The following is a 16,794-nucleotide window of genomic DNA, read 5'->3' as shown; positions in this document are numbered from 1 at the left end:
ACCTATCACCAGTTTTATGGTGTCCTAACTAGGGGCAACATAAATAAGTGACTGATTCTCTTAGCAAAATGCTGGGTCACTTTCTTTAATTGACCCAGTAAATCTGCCAACATCTTGTATTGAAAAGCTCCAGCTCATAATGATGTGTCCTGAATATTCATGAGCTCCTGACTCTCCCCGCCTACCTGCTGCTGATTGACAGTTATTTTCCACATGAATCAGCAGCAGGTGGGCAGGGGAGTGGCTAAAGCTCTGAATTAAAAATACGCTGGGCTCACTTACATCACGCTGGACTCAAATCAGCTCATTAGCATGCGGCATCTTTGTGTGTATATTATGAGGTAACCATCTGTCACACCAGTAAGTGAATACATCTAAGGTACTTTTTAGTAGTTAATGATTGTATATAATTAGTTAGATTATAATCAGATATCCACGACAGGTTCCCTTTAAGACATGCTGGATCTGTGTGTCCAGGATACTGCTGTTTTCCCTGTGCAGACTGCTTTGTGCATCCTTTACTCCCCATCTACAGCCTGTGTAAGCTGCCCTCCTTGGATTTGTTCGTGCCTCTCCACACTCTGATGTAATAAAACGGTATGCAAACTAGCTCTTGGCAAGCTCTGCCTCTGATGCCACTGGATGCTAGCTATCTCTCCTATAAGTCAATGTCTGACTTTTTAAATAGGCCTTTAGACATGACTTGGATAATCAATGAGCCAGTACCAAATCTGTAGATGTAGCTGTTTTCGAAAGTACCAACTGGTGACATCAGAGGCAGAGTTTTCTAAGAGCTAATTTGCATACCTACTTCCCAAAATTCCAAAGGAGAATTGTCTGGCCTATAAGACTCCTCAAACCTATTAAGGAGATATAGTACTCTCCAAATCCACACTTTAATCTGATCCCTAAGGCTACATGCATACGACCGTTGTGTGTTTTGCGGTCCGCAAAAACGCGGATCCGCAAAACACGGATGGTGTCCGTGCGCGTTCTGCAATTTACGTAGCGGCACGGACAGCCTTTAATATAACTGCCTGTTCTTGTCCGCAAAGTGCGGACAAGAATAGGACATGTTATTTTTTTTTTTGCGGGGGCACGGAATGGAGCAACGGATGCGAACAGCACACGGAGTGCTATCCGCATCTTTTGTGGCCCCATTGAAGTGAATGGGTTTGCATCCGAGCCGCCAAAACTGCGGCTCAGATGTGGACGAGAACGACGGCCGTGTGCATGAGGCCTAAGAAAGGGAGGGGAAGAGCGAAAGAGAGGCGTCAGAAACAGAAGCAGTGCTCTGATGGATTCAGATTTAGTTGCACCAGTAGATAGATGAAGGACTTAAACATACTGTATAGAAGCAAAATAATTGGAAGTTTTTAATGAAGACTACTTAGAAAGTTGCTTAATTTTGTATTTACAAAGCAAATGCACAATAATAAACCTCATTGCAGAGGTGCCTATAGCCTTTAAAAGGGTTTTACGAGATTTTTATACTGATGACCTAGCATTAGTATCTGATTGGTGGGGGTCCTACACCCGGGACCCCCGGCGATCAGCTGTTTTGAGAAGGGACTGGTGCCAGCTAGTGATGACCTTTAAGTGTTGAAAACCCCTTTAAGTAGACCTCCCTCTTTTAAACTTGGGTCTAAGCATTGTATTAAAAAATGTGTACTGTTAAAAAGGTTTTCCAGGATTACAAGAAAGCGTCTGCCTTCTCAGAATCGGCTCCACTTCTGTATATACTTTAGATTGTGTCTTATATTGTAGCTGAGCCCTATTCACTCATCAAGCCGCAGTACCAGATACAGCCCATGGACAAGAGTGGCGCTGTTTCTAAATAACAGAAATATTTACTTGGTTAAAAATGTGTTGTATTATTCTTTTTCAGTCATAAGCCTAATAAATAAACTAAACTGAGACTAAAGTAGCCATTATATTTAGTAAGGTAAACAATTATTTTTTTTAACAAGTTCTGCATTCATTGATTTACTTTCCTTTACAGCCCCAAACCTGAAAGGCCGACCACGCAAAAAGAAGCAATGCATGCAGAGGAGAGATTCAGTTAACGGAGTCAAAGATGCCGCCAATATTTGTGATGGCAAAACTGTTGCCAAGGTAATCTCTTAAAAGCTCACTTTCATCGCTGCTGCCTCTTGATTGTTTATTGTTCCAGTGTCTCCGATGGAAATGGCTATTTTTAGCACAAAGGAATTTTTTTTCTTTTCCTGTAAAAAAATGCAGCGTTAGTTTGACACTAGGCTGATTTTGTCTTAAGAGTGGAGCTGAAAGTAGGACAGCGTTCTCCCATTCATGTCATGTAGTGTTAGCTTAATCTCGGTGACATAATAACTTTCTTGAATGTTTTTGCAATAAAATAATAAACAAGACAGCCTTGTGGGTAAATGATGGATCTGTGTGGGGGGGGGGGGGGGGATGCTGGCCCCCCCCCCCCCCTTCTCCAAAGTTATTGTGCAAAATATGAAGCAAAAGCGCTCACACTTGCTTAAATTTACAGTGTTTTATCTGTTAATGAAAGCTGATCTTCCAACTGTGCTCAGAGGTAGTTACTGTTGATTTACACGCAGCTTGTTGGTATAGAACAGATGTCCCCAACCTTTTGTATGTTGTAAGCCACCTTCGACCTTCAGTGATGGCCAGGATCAACAGCCAATTGAAAAATAGTGAAGATAAATTTTGAATGTAGAGAAACAGAAAACATGAAATTGCAAACATTTGCTGATAAATATTTCAGTGTGAAATTTAAAACTAGTATTATACCATAGAAATTGGCACAGCCTGGTGGTAAATCTAGGACAGGTCTGAAATAGGACCTCTCAAGGCTCCCATGGTGAGCCACACAGCAGGGGGTCATGAGCCACATGTGGCTCCCAAGCCACTGGTTGGGGACCACTGGTATTGAGGGTCTCTTTGGTCGAGATGCATGAGGAACTTTCTGTAGTTTTTTAGATGGGATTTGCCTAAATCACTAACCCATCTAAAGAGCCATTAAAAGAGGCATGTCCATCATAACCCTCTCTATTTCAAGACCGTTGAAGTGCTCTCAGGGGCAGAGATAAGAAAAAACTTTTTTTTAGTGCCCTAAGCAAATTAGTAAAATTGTGTCCATCAAAGCCATGAAATCAATTCAGTATGATAGGTGTTTGGGTTATTGGTAGAGAGAAATACCTGGTGTTCAGTGATTTAGTCACTTCCTACGGCTCTGGTCTACAAATAGGCCAACAGGATGGCAAGTCTTGAGGGGTGACATCAAGTTGCAAAAGTCCAAGAAAAATTATAAGCATATATTGACGTCCTTTTTTATGTCCGATATCAAAATCCCATAAAGGTTTATTGATTAAGAATATAATAACTCAATTTTCTTTAAAACCATATGTCCATCATTTACATAAGTGATTCCCTCTTTTTTATTTATTTATTAATTTAGGGGTGTAATAACAGACATATGCACTTCTTGTTAATGGAACGCAGTGTGATAGCTGTTATCATACTGTGTTCCATTAACAAGAAGTGCATATGTCTGTTATTACACCCCTAAATTAAGAAAAAAAATAATGAATAAATGGACCCAAAATGAGTACAGTCCTCCAAAAATACAAAACTCAAAATAACCCAAGAAAGCACCCCAAAAATACAGAAAAGACCCAGAAAAATTATAAACTCCAAAATAAACATCCAAAATAACCAGGTTCCTTAAATAAAAACCGACACAAGACCAAACCCCCTAACTACAGACCTGAGGACCCCATAATCAAATGCAAACCTGACCAGACCTCAGATACACTCTGTGCTGCCTTGCTGATCACCTCAACAGGACCTGCACATACATGTCATGTGACCAAACCTGTGCAAGTCCTTCAACAGCAACAGGTCCTCCATACATTTCTGTAATGGGGATCACTGCACACTGCAGCTTCACCATATATTTATTTGCATTGTGCATTAAATTCCTGTACAGTTGTGCCTGTCCTTGCCTAACCTCTTTATATGCCCTGCTCAGCAGCTATCTTCTGAATTTTGAGACATAGGCCTCATGCACACAACCATATGTATTTTGCGGTCCACAAAATACGGACACCTTCTGTGTTTCATTTGCATTTTTTGGAGACCCATTGACTTGAATAGGTCCGCCAAAAAAATGCAGACAGCACACAGACTATATACATGTTTTTCAGATCCATGATTTGCATGAGGATGTGCATGGGCTCCTCATTTAAGGAATATTTGGGGCAAAATGTCCAATTAAAAGTTATAGAATATTAATAACAAGAGAGAAGGATCACCAGATTATTGTATCTGTTGCAGTGTGCCATATATATGCATCTCCTCTCCATTTTTCCTATGATGTGTATATTTCAATAAAAATTTCTACTATAGCAGTAAAGCTCATGCATTGTGCAATTCTTCTAGGTAAAGTGTGAAATTAAGGCAGTGCTGCCAAAAACCAAGACTGCCAACGGCAACTGCAAGAAGATCTCAACAGAGGAGAAACCAAATGTTGCTGCAGCAGGAGAAGGATGTAAGACTGAAGAGTGCAAAGCCGATGAGCAGGCATTTCTTGTAGAACTGTATAAATATATGAAGGAGAGGAAAACGCCTATTGAGAGGATACCATATTTGGGATTTAAGCAAAGTAAGTACAGATTTTTTATTTATTTTTACTTATAGATGTTTAAATTATTTGCTTGGAGACATCTCCTGTGTGGTATGATGAAATGTCATCAACTATCAACTTTTTGAATGACTGTATTTAAGTGTAAGCCAATAAGCCCCTAGTGCTTGCCTCTAGTAATTTAGCATAATTTAGCATTATGGCACCACGCCATACCTGTCACAACCCAGGCTTAAGCTTGACAAACGGTACCGCATTAGGACCTGAAACGTTGCATTAACCATAAATGTAATCGTGTGTACTACTGTACGAATAAAACTTCAATAGCACCTTCATTTGGTGTGCTGTCTCCGCCATCTTTTGTGGAAAATAGTAATTTAGCAATGCAATATGTGTATTTAGTCTTTTTGATGCATATAACCTGCATGGAAATTGCAATATATTTTGGGTTTTTTATGTATATAATCTGCATGCATTAGCATTTGGAAAAATGTTAGTCCAAGCGGTAAATAGTATCATTGCCCATGGCTACTGGTAAGATCTTCCGACATGTTCTCTAACCTTCCTATATATTGTTTAAGGCTTGTTTTTTGCATATATTAGTCTTTTCTTTTTTGTGAAGCTTTAAAAGCTGTTTGAGCAGCATAATTGTTGTGCATGAGACACCTTATAATATAGAAATAAAAGCCAATACAGAACATTTTAGCTAAGGGCCTATTAAGATACTGATTGTATATGATGCTTATGTATATGTTAATTGGAAGAGTATACTAACAATATTAAAGAGGTTGAACAGGTTTTTACAATTGACGACCCAGCACCACCACCGATCAGCTGTATGAGGAGCTGGCGTGTGCACGTGCCATCTCCCTTCTCTCTTCCTGTCCACTGCTGCTATCTATGGTCTTTGCCATCAGCGCTGAACAGGAAGAAAGAAAGGAGACGGCACATGCGCACTACGCGCACCGTCTCCTCATACAGCTGATCAGCAGGGAAGCCGGGTATTGGACCCCTGCTGATCTGATATTGATTACCTATCCTGAGGATAAGTCATCTATAGTAAAAGCCCGGAAAACCCCTTTAAGAGTACCAGTGGCCTTTTATGGTAATGCAAGGGCACAATGCAGTCTAAGTTTGAGCAATGTCCTTATCAATACAGTCAAATTTATTTAATGGGGTTGTCAAAGGCACAAGAGACAACCCCTTTAATCCCACATCTTATTCTGCAGAATGCCAAAACATGATTGCAAAATAATCATCAATCTCGTCACATAAAACTAAACATTGAGCAAGGTTTAAAAGTTAAAATTGAAAGCTTATAAGTGCACTTATTATATTTTATGAAAGGTGTTTGCATTCTCCTTGTGTGTAAGCATTTCAGTGCTGGTAATTCTCTTCCCACAGAGTTACAGTTTACATAATTTTTTTAACACTCTGATTGCATTCACATCACAATTTACTGCATATTTACTGCATACTTTAGAATCATAATGCTCATAAAATGTGTTGACCTATATTGGGAACAAAAAGAAAAGCGTCTCAAATCCTAGTCTATGTTAGATCTGCAGACGGCATAGCATGGGGGGGGGGGGGGAGATGCCAAGCTCGGTAACAAAGAAGGAAAGTCTTGTTCCTCTTTGCCCTGCACTAAAATGAGTGCGTCTCTGGCACTCCATGCTCTAGAAGAAAAATCTTTGCCAGCTAGTGGCTACCGTAGACTAGAGCTACAATTTACCCCAGTTTCTGGCATAAAGTATAGCAAATCCAGCGGGCTGCAGAAGGCTGCACTATCCAGCACCTTTCTGAACTCTCCTCTTTACAGCCATAGAAATCTAGCACTGAGGAAGGTCTTCAATGGACTGAAATATCCGGTTTGAGATTAGGTGGCATATTTTGCATTGACAAATACTTTTTTATACCTGGCTGGATCGTTATTTCATTATCAATAAACTATGAATTAATTGCATAAAAATTGTGGAGTGCCAGAAATTTCTATATGGTATTGACTAAAAAGTCTTTACCACAAGCACCAACGACCAAGAATTCAAACCTCACTTCCTTCCGATTCACATGGCCTATTTGCATCTCCCATTTAAGTGAATGGTCCTGGGCTGCAATACAAAACACAGCCATTATACAGTGTACGGAGTCTGCGGCACTCTATAGAGCACCACAGCCTCCTCAAACAGCTGTTTGGAGGGGGGCCAGTTGTTGGACCCCCATGAATCAGATACTGATGCTCTATCCTGAGCATAAGCCATCAATATCGAACATCCTTTAAACATCTCCTTGATTCTCATAAAAATAATTATTAACTTTTTCAGTTGCTTGCTATCCCTTTAGTGTTGTGATATCATTGTAAGACCTGATATCCAACTCAAGCGTACAACTGTTACATCTGTACATGAAAATACTGAACCAAAAAATTAAAAACCGCTATATTACCAAGGTCATCATCTTTACTCTATACTACGTGGCTCTCATTTACACTGCGTTCCAAAGTATTATGCAAATTGGATTTAAGTGTCAGAAAGATGTAATTTTTTGTTTTTCAATTAAACTCATGGATGGTATTGTGTCCCAGGGCTCTTAGGATCACTGAAATCAATCTCAAACACCTGTGGTAATTAGTTTGCCAGGTGAGCCCAATTAAAGGAAAACCACTTAAGAAGGATGTTCCACATTATTAAGTAGGCCACAGGTTTCAAGCAATGTGGGAAAGAAAAAGGATCTCTCTGCTACCGAATAGATATTTTGCGAAAAATTAAGCATGAGCATCGTACTATGAAAAGATTTGCCGTTTCAAAGCAGCAAACAGGTATTTGATGCTGCTTGTGCCTCTGGAGTCCCGCGAACCTAAAAGTGATGATCACAGTAGGCCTAGACATACATGAAGACTGATTTTCAAACAGTTTTGTTTACTGATGAGTACCGTGCAACCCTGGATGGTCCAGATGGACGGAGTAGTGAATGGTTAGTGGATGGCCACCATGTCCCACCGAGGCTGCAACATCAGCAACAAGGTCAGAATCATAGGAAGAGAGCTGGTAGGCCCCTTTAGGGTCCCTGACGTTGTGAAAATGACCTCAGCAATATATACAGTTCCTGACTAACCACTTTCTTGCATAGTATAAAAAGAAGAACCGTGGCTTCCATAGCAAATTCATCTTCATTTATGACAATTCACCATCTCTGAGTCCTTGGCTGCTATCGGCATAAAAGGGGAGAAACTCATGTTGTGGCCACCACTCTCCCCTAACCTCAACCCTATTGAGATCCTTTGGAGTATCCTAAAGCAAAAGATCTATGAGGGTGAGAGGCAATTCACATCTAAACAGCAGCTCTAGGAGGCTATTCTGACATCCTGCAAATAAATTCAAGCAGAAACTCTCCAAAAACTCACAAGTTTAATGGATACAAGCATTGTGAAGGTGATATCAAAGAAGGCATCCTATGTGAACATGTAACTTGGCTTGTTAAGATGTTTTTGATTGAAATGGCTTTTGATTTCAGTAAATGTGACCTCTGAATGCTGCAAATTCAACAAATGACCGTTTTCAATTTGGAACCGTGCATTTTGAGTTTTTGTTTTATTTGTGAGAAAAATACTGTTATCATTGGGAGGTTTGTTATTTTTTTAACGGTTGATGACTTGAAAATTGTACTTTCGCATCATCATTTGCATCGACCATTTAGGAAACTCAAAGAAAAATAACGCAGTGTAAGGTAGCATTAGTAGACCTGACAATTCTGCTTCAATTCATGTTGTACGGAAAAGTATTGTATTATGTGGATCTATGGTCATTTCGGGATTAGCAAGTGATATTAATCTGTGGTAAGTGCTAAGTGTGGTAAGGCTTGTATTAGTTTCAGGTAGTCAATGAAAAGTCAAAGAAGAGGTGCAGAGCTGTGCTAAAGAAATAATGACTGGTTCTATAGTCGCCAATATCAATGAAAGAAAATTATGTCCAATCGTAACAACACCCAAAGCAGTACTTCAGTCCTTCACTGCTAACCACTTTTGTCCTTTCTTCAAATTTTCAATATGCACTTGGAGATATTTTCCTCGATCATTGAAACCATGTGTTACTTTTATGAGGAATGTCACCCCTTGCATGTTTTACATAACAATTTACATACCTAATTGGCACTGATTGCTGCCGAGCTCTGGCAGCCATGATAAACTTGAATAACTGCAGATGATTACAATGTTTGTCTCCAAGCGGGCTGTTTGAAATAGAAGAGCAATGAATGTTCTCTGAACAGCTTTGTTACATTATGCATTGATTTAGATTAAATCAAGACCTAAGCAAATCTGTTGATGGATTTGAAAAACATTGGAAGGTTCAGCCAGGCTTTCAAAATTGTTTTGTGTTGAAGGGCACATCGTCTAATTTTCATTTTCTTGAACTTCCCACAAACAGCCGAGTATTAAACAAATAGGACTTAAGTCCCGTATTATTGAACCGCTTCTAATTTGATCGCTTTATCAAAGATAAAGAAGCAAGTCCAGCAGTATGTACTTAGGAAATGGATAAGAAACTGTAATTGTAACAGGATTGCAGTAACTGTTTTCTTCTTCTGCGGTGATGCCTCATTCAGGACTTTTCTATTAAGAACAAAGCAACATAAAAAAAAATTCTTGGAAAAATTTTAGTCTTGCGTCCATCATAGTTGAATTATTCCATGAATGACACTGGTTAATCTGTTTTTACTTATGAAAATCAGCCATTGTAAGTTTTTCGTGTGCAGTTATGTAATCCGGGGGCAAAGTGGTTTTAGACAAAGGCATCTGGGCTCGCAGTTTGGTTTAAATGGCTAGATCTATGGCCAATCGGGTAGCAGGTCAAATTTTTTTTCCAGACTTGTGGTTACAATTACCCACACAATCCAAGTGAATATGTTTATAGACATGCTTAGTGAAATCCTATAATCTTTCTGAGAGTGCTTTTTTTATATAAGGTCTCCCAATTATACTGAGGAGATGTGTATGTGAAGTCATAGGGAAGCCATGACAAAGTTGTACATCTCAGAACTAGGCTTGAATCATGGAATTTAAAGCAAACATTGTAACTACCTTCCTTTGATTCTCTTATTTTGTGGTTTAATTTATTGCATATAATTTTATTTTAATTAATTTCATAATTATGGCTTTTCTTAACATGGGGTATGTCTCCCCCACTGAACTGTATTTCAACTTATTAGCGTTTCAAGTTGTTTTTTGTGCAATTGTTTTTTGTCAAATATTACCTTGTGAGTAGTTGAGGGGTATCAACAAAGTTCAGAGGGGTTTCAAATCCTCAAAATGAATGTCAAGTCCTGTAAATAAAATAATACATTGTGATACAATCACCATACTTGTGCCACTTTTGTAGTGGTGCAGCTTTGCACACTGAATTAATTGGTAGTCGTAATTATGGAAGAGAATATTGCGGCACACAGGAATTTCTTTACAATTATATATCATTTATTGATTTAGCATCATAATTTTCGACTCCTGATCCAGATACTTCATGCATTATTGTAGCCACTTTTAGTAAACATATCGACCGGACGTTTCGATCCTAGTTGGATCTTCTTCAGAAGTCTAGTTATCTGGTATCTGTGGCTGGAGGTATGGTGCACTGGATAACACAACATCCAGATAACTAGACCGCTGAAGAAGGTCCAACTAGGATCGAAACGTTGGAAACGTGGCTATGATAATGGATGAAGTATCTGGATCATGAGTTAAAAATTATGATGCTAAATCAATCAATGATATATAATTGTAAAGAAATTCCTGTGTGACGCAATCTTCCATTCTTGTGCCACTGACCAGGGAGGTTTATGATCATGATGGCGTGTCTTTCTTCGCCACGTGACCACAGCAGCCAATTCTTGGATGCTGTTATTGTGATATCACAGGAAGTGTTAGATCAACAGGAAGTATTGAAAGACCCAGGTAACCATAAAAGCTGTGTATGTTGCAAATGATAACACTTTTAGAGGTTGGAAACCCTATCAGAATTGTCTCCCAAGCATCACAATACTTTGAAATGAACTATAGTTGCAGTCTAAAACAGTTGCAGCGAATATAGCTAAGGCTAGCTTCACATCTGAGTCAGAGCTCAGAAGTTGGATTGCTGGATTTTGGCGTCTGCCCACTGGCAGAGATCCGGATGCTACCCAGCAAATATGCCAGGAATCAGCCACACAAAAATTGCAGCGGTTTTTGTCCAGCCAATTCCTGGCATTCTATTCCACAACAGCCAGTCACATATGCCAAAGTAGCCTAAATGTGGTAGCTTCCAACTTTTTATTCAATGCAAAGATTGGCCTGGATGGGATGTTTTGGTGTATTTTCAGGAAATAATAATGTTTTTGTTTCCACTGAGACTAAAACTAAACATTTTGCTTCATTGTGAAGCCTTGTAGACTGTATAGCGCGACCTATAAACAACATTCTCTGAGCTTTTCCATGTGCTGTTTTCATTAATTTTTCATAATATTATACATCTGCTTATACCAAAAGAAATACAGTTATTTTCTCCACAATTGTGAAATCCATCTACATCTCTGGATTTGATCATTTTGGCATGAGTTTGTTGTTATCTTTTAATATGTGTTTGTTTGAAGTGCTCTGGTTAATGCAATGCTTATCTAAATACCTATTGTCCTTCTAACAGTTAACCTTTGGACTATGTTTCAAGCTGCTCAAAAACTGGGAGGATATGAAACAGTAAGTGCTCTGAATATTTTATTGTTATTCTCAAGCTATATAATAGTTTTCTAATTAGCCAAAACCAACACTGTAACCTATATGTCCATATTTTAACATTATTATTATTATTATTATGGAGCGGATGCAATGATGGGGAATGGTGATCGAGCCCCCCCACACACACACATTTAACCCCTCAGATGCTGCGTTGAATGCTGATCGCGGCATCTATGACTCACATTTATCTCCTCACGGGTTAATCCGGTGTTAAAAAAAAATTATACACACTTTATCCACTTGATCACCGAGAGGCCGTCTGCTCCCATCTTGATTGAAGAAAACCCGCCAAAGGACCTGCGATGAGCATGATGACGTCACCATGTGATCACACTGGCCACACATGGTGTCATCATCACTAATGATGTCATCACGTGGCCAGCATGATCACGTGATGACGTCTTCACACTCACCTCAGGTCCTTTGCTGGGTTTTCTTCAATGAAGATGGCCTTTCTGTGATCAAGTGGATGAGTTGGGTATAATTTTTTTTTTTTTTTCAGCCACCATTTTAGGAAATTCGGCTTTGGGACAAATTGAATATTTCCTGAAATTTGTATTACAGTCCACTTTGGATACTTTTGGATTCGCTCAACACTAATTATTGGCGTAGGAAATAAGAGGTTTAGGAGTTGGTTCCAAAATATAGAATCCACAATAGCATACTGTAAGGCTGGGTTTACAAAACCTGGATAAGGAGATATTAATGCACAGTTAAAAAAATAATAAGGAGAAAAAAGTAGACAAATGCATTTTTACCCAGGATGTGTAAGCCTGGCCTTGCATGTCATTTGCGGTTTTGTCCGTTTCTCCTTACCAGTAATAAGAATAAAGCTGTCCTAGAGGGACAGCTATAGGGCATGCAAGGCTTCACAGTAGCACGCATGTTCTCATGGTTGAGGTGGCCCACACTCATCTGCTACAGAAGTCAATGGGATTAAATAGCACATTAGGGCCCTAAAATAGATGTTGCACTAGGGCAGTGATGGTGAACCTTTTACAGACTGAGTGCCCAAGCTGCAAGCTAAAACCCATTATTTATCGCAAAGTGCCAACACCGCAATTTAACCTAAATACTACAGTCCAATATAGTATATCATCCATGTACTTTATCATTTAACTATAATAGCCTGCCTACATTCAGTGCTCTGCCTGTGCCGTTCAAGGAGCGCCCTGCGCTGATGAATGGCAGGAAAAGTCTAAGGTATATTGGTACACCATAGACTTTTTCCAGGGTGCGAGTGCCCACAGATAGGTCTCTGAGTGCCGCCTCTGGCACCCGTGCCATAGGTTCGCCACCACTGCACTAGGGCATAGGAGCTTTAAGGTATGCCTCTGCGCCCACCAAAATGTCCGTCCTAACAGTTTCTCCCACCCCTTCTAGTAGTTTAAACCAAGTCCCGATTCTCCAGCGATCATATAAGTGTCACAGTGGGCTCCCTCTCTAGTAGTTGCAACAGGGATCCCTCCCCAGTGCCCCAGTAGGTACAGCAGAGCTCACTCTCTATTTCACCAGTAGTCACATAAGATGCCCCCACTTCGTCGGTAGTAATCACAGCAGTGTGGCCTCCATTTCTTCAGCAGGCAGTCACAGTAAGACCCCATGCAGTCATCCTCCTCCTCTACTCCCAATAGTCACAGCAAGACCTTTAGTCCCTTTGTGTACTCACATTGTACATGCTCCAGTGATGTGCCTTCTGCTGTCAGGAAGCTACATCCTCTTAGCATCCTATCGCTCACTGCTGCATGTAGTTTCCGCTTACAGAGACTGATGCAAGGTGAGCACACAGCACTGTCCTCATACTGTGGCCTCAGTCTTTGCCCAGTATAAGTGGTCCACGATTGCCTTCTCCAGCATACAACTTCACTTTGGCACTGAATGGAAGCACTTGGCTAACATGGGCATAAAGGAAGTGAGCAAAACCAGAACAGAGGATAGATATTAGAACATGCACATAGAGAATTGTATATTAACTGGGGAAAAAAAATCACAGATCCACTTAAAGGAAATGTGTCACTAAAATTTTTATCTGCCAGTTAAAACCAGATTGCAACACATATCATTTTCTAATTGTTTTAAATTACTGATTTGTAGATTTTTTTTATAATTCTATTTTCTGAACATGATTATGGGGGCGGCAATTTTGCCTGAGCTGTTCTTAAAAGCATTTAGAAAGCATTAAGAAAATTGCTTCATGGCAGCCCCATTGGCTGTAGACACGATGGACAGGAGGGAACCTCATTTACTTCTATGGGAGAGTTTTCTAGGCATGCTCTGTGCCCTGTGCAGAGGTCATTGTACAAGGAAAGAATAGATAAGCTTTGAGAATCACCTATTGTGAATGGCGTATAACTGTATTATCTATACACAGTCATGATACCATTACAGGCAGGGTTAGAATAACAGATACGCAGATGACTGCAGTAAAGTGATCTGTATAGACCAAGAAGTGGTGCCTATCATTAGGCTTAGTGGCCAGTGAGAAAACTGAAGGATTGATTTGTTACCACGTAGCGCAAGGAAATTCGACTTTGTGACGAATCGTATATTATTTTTTTTAATTGTTTAATTATAGATATTGATGTGGAGAATTAAAAACAACATCAAAAATTCTTTATAAATTTGTTAGACATTTAAAATGTGATTTAAACAATATAGTTGCAAGAAAAAGTATGTGAACCCTTTGGAATGATATGGGTTTCTGCACAAATTGGTCATAAAATGTGATCTGATCTTCATCTAAGTTACAACAATAGACAATCACAGTCTGCTTAACCTAATAGCACACAAAGAATTAAATGTTACCATGTTTTTATTGAACACACCATGTAAACATTCACAGTGCAGGTGGAAAAAGTATGTGAACCCTTGGATTTAATAACTGGTTGAACCTCCTTTGGCAGCAAAAACGTCAACCAAACATTTCCTGTAGTTGCAGATCAGACGTGCACAACGGTCAGGAGTAATTCTTGACCATTACTCTTTACAGAACTGTTTCAGTTCAGCAATATTCTGGTGTCTGGTGTGAATCGCTTTCTTGAGGTCATGCCACAGCATCTCAATCGGGTTGAGGTCAGGACTCTGACTGGGCCACTCCAGAAGGCGTATTTTCTTCTGTTCGTGGAGAAATCCATATCATTCCAAAGGGTTCACATACTTTTTCTTGCAACTGTAGATCCTTTTCTGATGACACATTTCCGTTAAACATGGAAGCTATTCTCCCTTGACAGTAAGTTCTATTGCACAAATAGATTTTCCTGCTGGGGTGACTCAGGCTTTTGCCAGTGAACTCCTTTGAAAACAGAGTCTTAGCTCGTGAGATTGTGCTTGCGGAATGAATTGTGAAATTTAAACTTTTTCTCTGTTTAACAAATTTGGAGCAAACACTTAAATAAACAATATTTCAGAATAGCAATTCACATAAGGGGGTTTATTATACTAGCCTTGGAGAGACGCCTGATTAATTCCAGCTTTAGAAGTATTGTAAACTTGTCGTAAGAAAATGTAGAAGTGGAAAACACATGTAACTCTTCCCCGTCAAGGAAATTAGTTGGGTCTGTAATTTTTCCCATGTTAAGAAAGAGCTTATTATGGTATAAGCAGCCAAGATTGTATAAAAAGAAAACTTCACTTGGCAAAATACCTGACATCTGCTCATGTCTAATAATGTGGAATGTATTTAAAAGCTTTAAAACATAATCAGCAGCAGCCATTAAGAAATTGGGTTTTGCACTTATCTGCTTTAATTGTAGTGTAAAATAGCTTAATGGGTGAAATGCCACAAGCGCATAAACAGGAAGTTATCAGTTATTCCGAAAATGCTCTCCGCTCCTTTTTATTAACTAATGTTATCTGACATGAGAGCTCTATATTTAGCTCACAAATACAGTACATTTTGATGGTCACGGACTGAACATTATGTTCTTTGAACCAAGAAAACATTGGATAAGGGAGAAAAGATTAAGATCCTTTTTTTTTTTCTGTTCCCCAATGTAAACCATTCAGCTATAACACACACTCACAGATGACAACTCCGCTAGAGAAATGAAAGATGTCATCACTAATTGTTTCCAGGTTCTGCTTTGATTAAATGGAACCTATTCCTGTTTAATTTGTGAGATACCCTAATCATAGCTTAGGTTTCCCTCTTTAACGTCACATACATGTAAACATGAGATATGAAGTTCGTGAAGTGGACAGTTCTAGGACATGAGGTAATGTGTTATGCCGCAGTATGTAATATCTGCAAATAAAACCGTATAATCAGTCACGCAAAGTAGGATTCATCCATTCAAACCATTCTGGCATCTAGACAAATTGTGATGCACTAAATTATGGAGGTGGCGCCCAACGCATTGTCTTCTACAGGCCACTCTTTTACTTTGGTGATGATTGAACACAAAGAGATTACAATATCGAGATTCACCATAGTACCTTAGAACTTCTAAAATGGTCAAAGATGGAGACTTTTTATACCCCCTTGTGTTAAAAAATCCACTTTTAACTTACACATTGGCGCAAATATCATCTGAATATATGCCAGGAAAAGAAGCAGCACTTCAGATTTCTAAAGGAAAATCCAGTGATTTATTCACTCGGTGCAGAGCAACCATTTCCAAGCTTGCTGCAGACTATTTCAACAGTGTGTAGAGGAGATTTGTTGAAACCCGCACATAATAGTCTACATGTGCATGTACCCTAAAAATATCCTACCATATGTACATTTTTGCAAAAAGTATCTCTTTGCAAGTAGCCATAAAGAAGGTGCATATGAAGATGTTTATTTTTTTCAGTAGCTTGGCGAGGGATTCCGTCAACTAATTAAAGGAAATGTTTCCCCCAAAATTTTATCTGCCAGTTAAAACCAGATAGCAACAGATGTTCTTTTTTTCTTATCTGTTTTTACTTTCTGATTGCCGATTTTTTAAATTCTATTTCTTGAAGATCATTGTGGGGTGGCCATCTTTCCTAGGCTGTTCTTAACACCATTTATAAAAAGTTAAAAATGGCTTTATGGCAGCCACATGGGCCATAGACAGAATGGGACCCTATTGACTTCTATGAGAAAGTCTTCTAGGCAAGTCTATTGTGAATGGTGGATCCTGTCTTATCTATACACAGAGGTGATATCCCTATAGGCAGGATGAGAATGACAGATAAGCAGGTAACTGCAGTAAAGTGATCTGTACAGAAGTGGCGCTTATTATTAGGCTTAGTGGCCAGTGCGAAAACTGCAGGATGTTACTTTTTTTTTATACAAATATTGAAACAGAAAATTAAAAATAACATATAACAACAATAAACATTAACAATTCTTTAAAAATATGTTAAACAATAGCTAATTTTTTGATGGCACATTACCCTTAAACCTTTTAGGCAACAATTTGTATACAGTCAAATGTGT

General features: G+C 39.1%; 1 protein-coding gene across 2 annotated transcripts in view; it reads left to right on the top strand.

Annotated features, from left to right (window-relative positions):
- The window catches only part of ARID5B (AT-rich interaction domain 5B), a 288,628-nt gene that overhangs the window by 209,005 nt on the left and 62,829 nt on the right, over nt 1-16,794 (top strand). For both annotated transcript variants that reach the window (XM_044298346.1, XM_044298347.1), the window contains 3 exons: nt 2,003-2,115; nt 4,429-4,651; nt 11,299-11,351. In XM_044298346.1, the coding sequence (XP_044154281.1) occupies nt 2,003-2,115; nt 4,429-4,651; nt 11,299-11,351 (389 nt within the window). The remainder of the gene's footprint in view (nt 1-2,002; nt 2,116-4,428; nt 4,652-11,298; nt 11,352-16,794) is intronic.

Source organism: Bufo gargarizans, chromosome 6 (assembly GCF_014858855.1).
Source record: "Bufo gargarizans isolate SCDJY-AF-19 chromosome 6, ASM1485885v1, whole genome shotgun sequence".
NCBI classification, from domain to species: domain Eukaryota; kingdom Metazoa; phylum Chordata; class Amphibia; order Anura; family Bufonidae; genus Bufo; species Bufo gargarizans.
The sequence above is the reverse complement of the archived record's forward strand: the minus strand, read 5'-3'. Positions and strand labels throughout refer to the sequence as shown.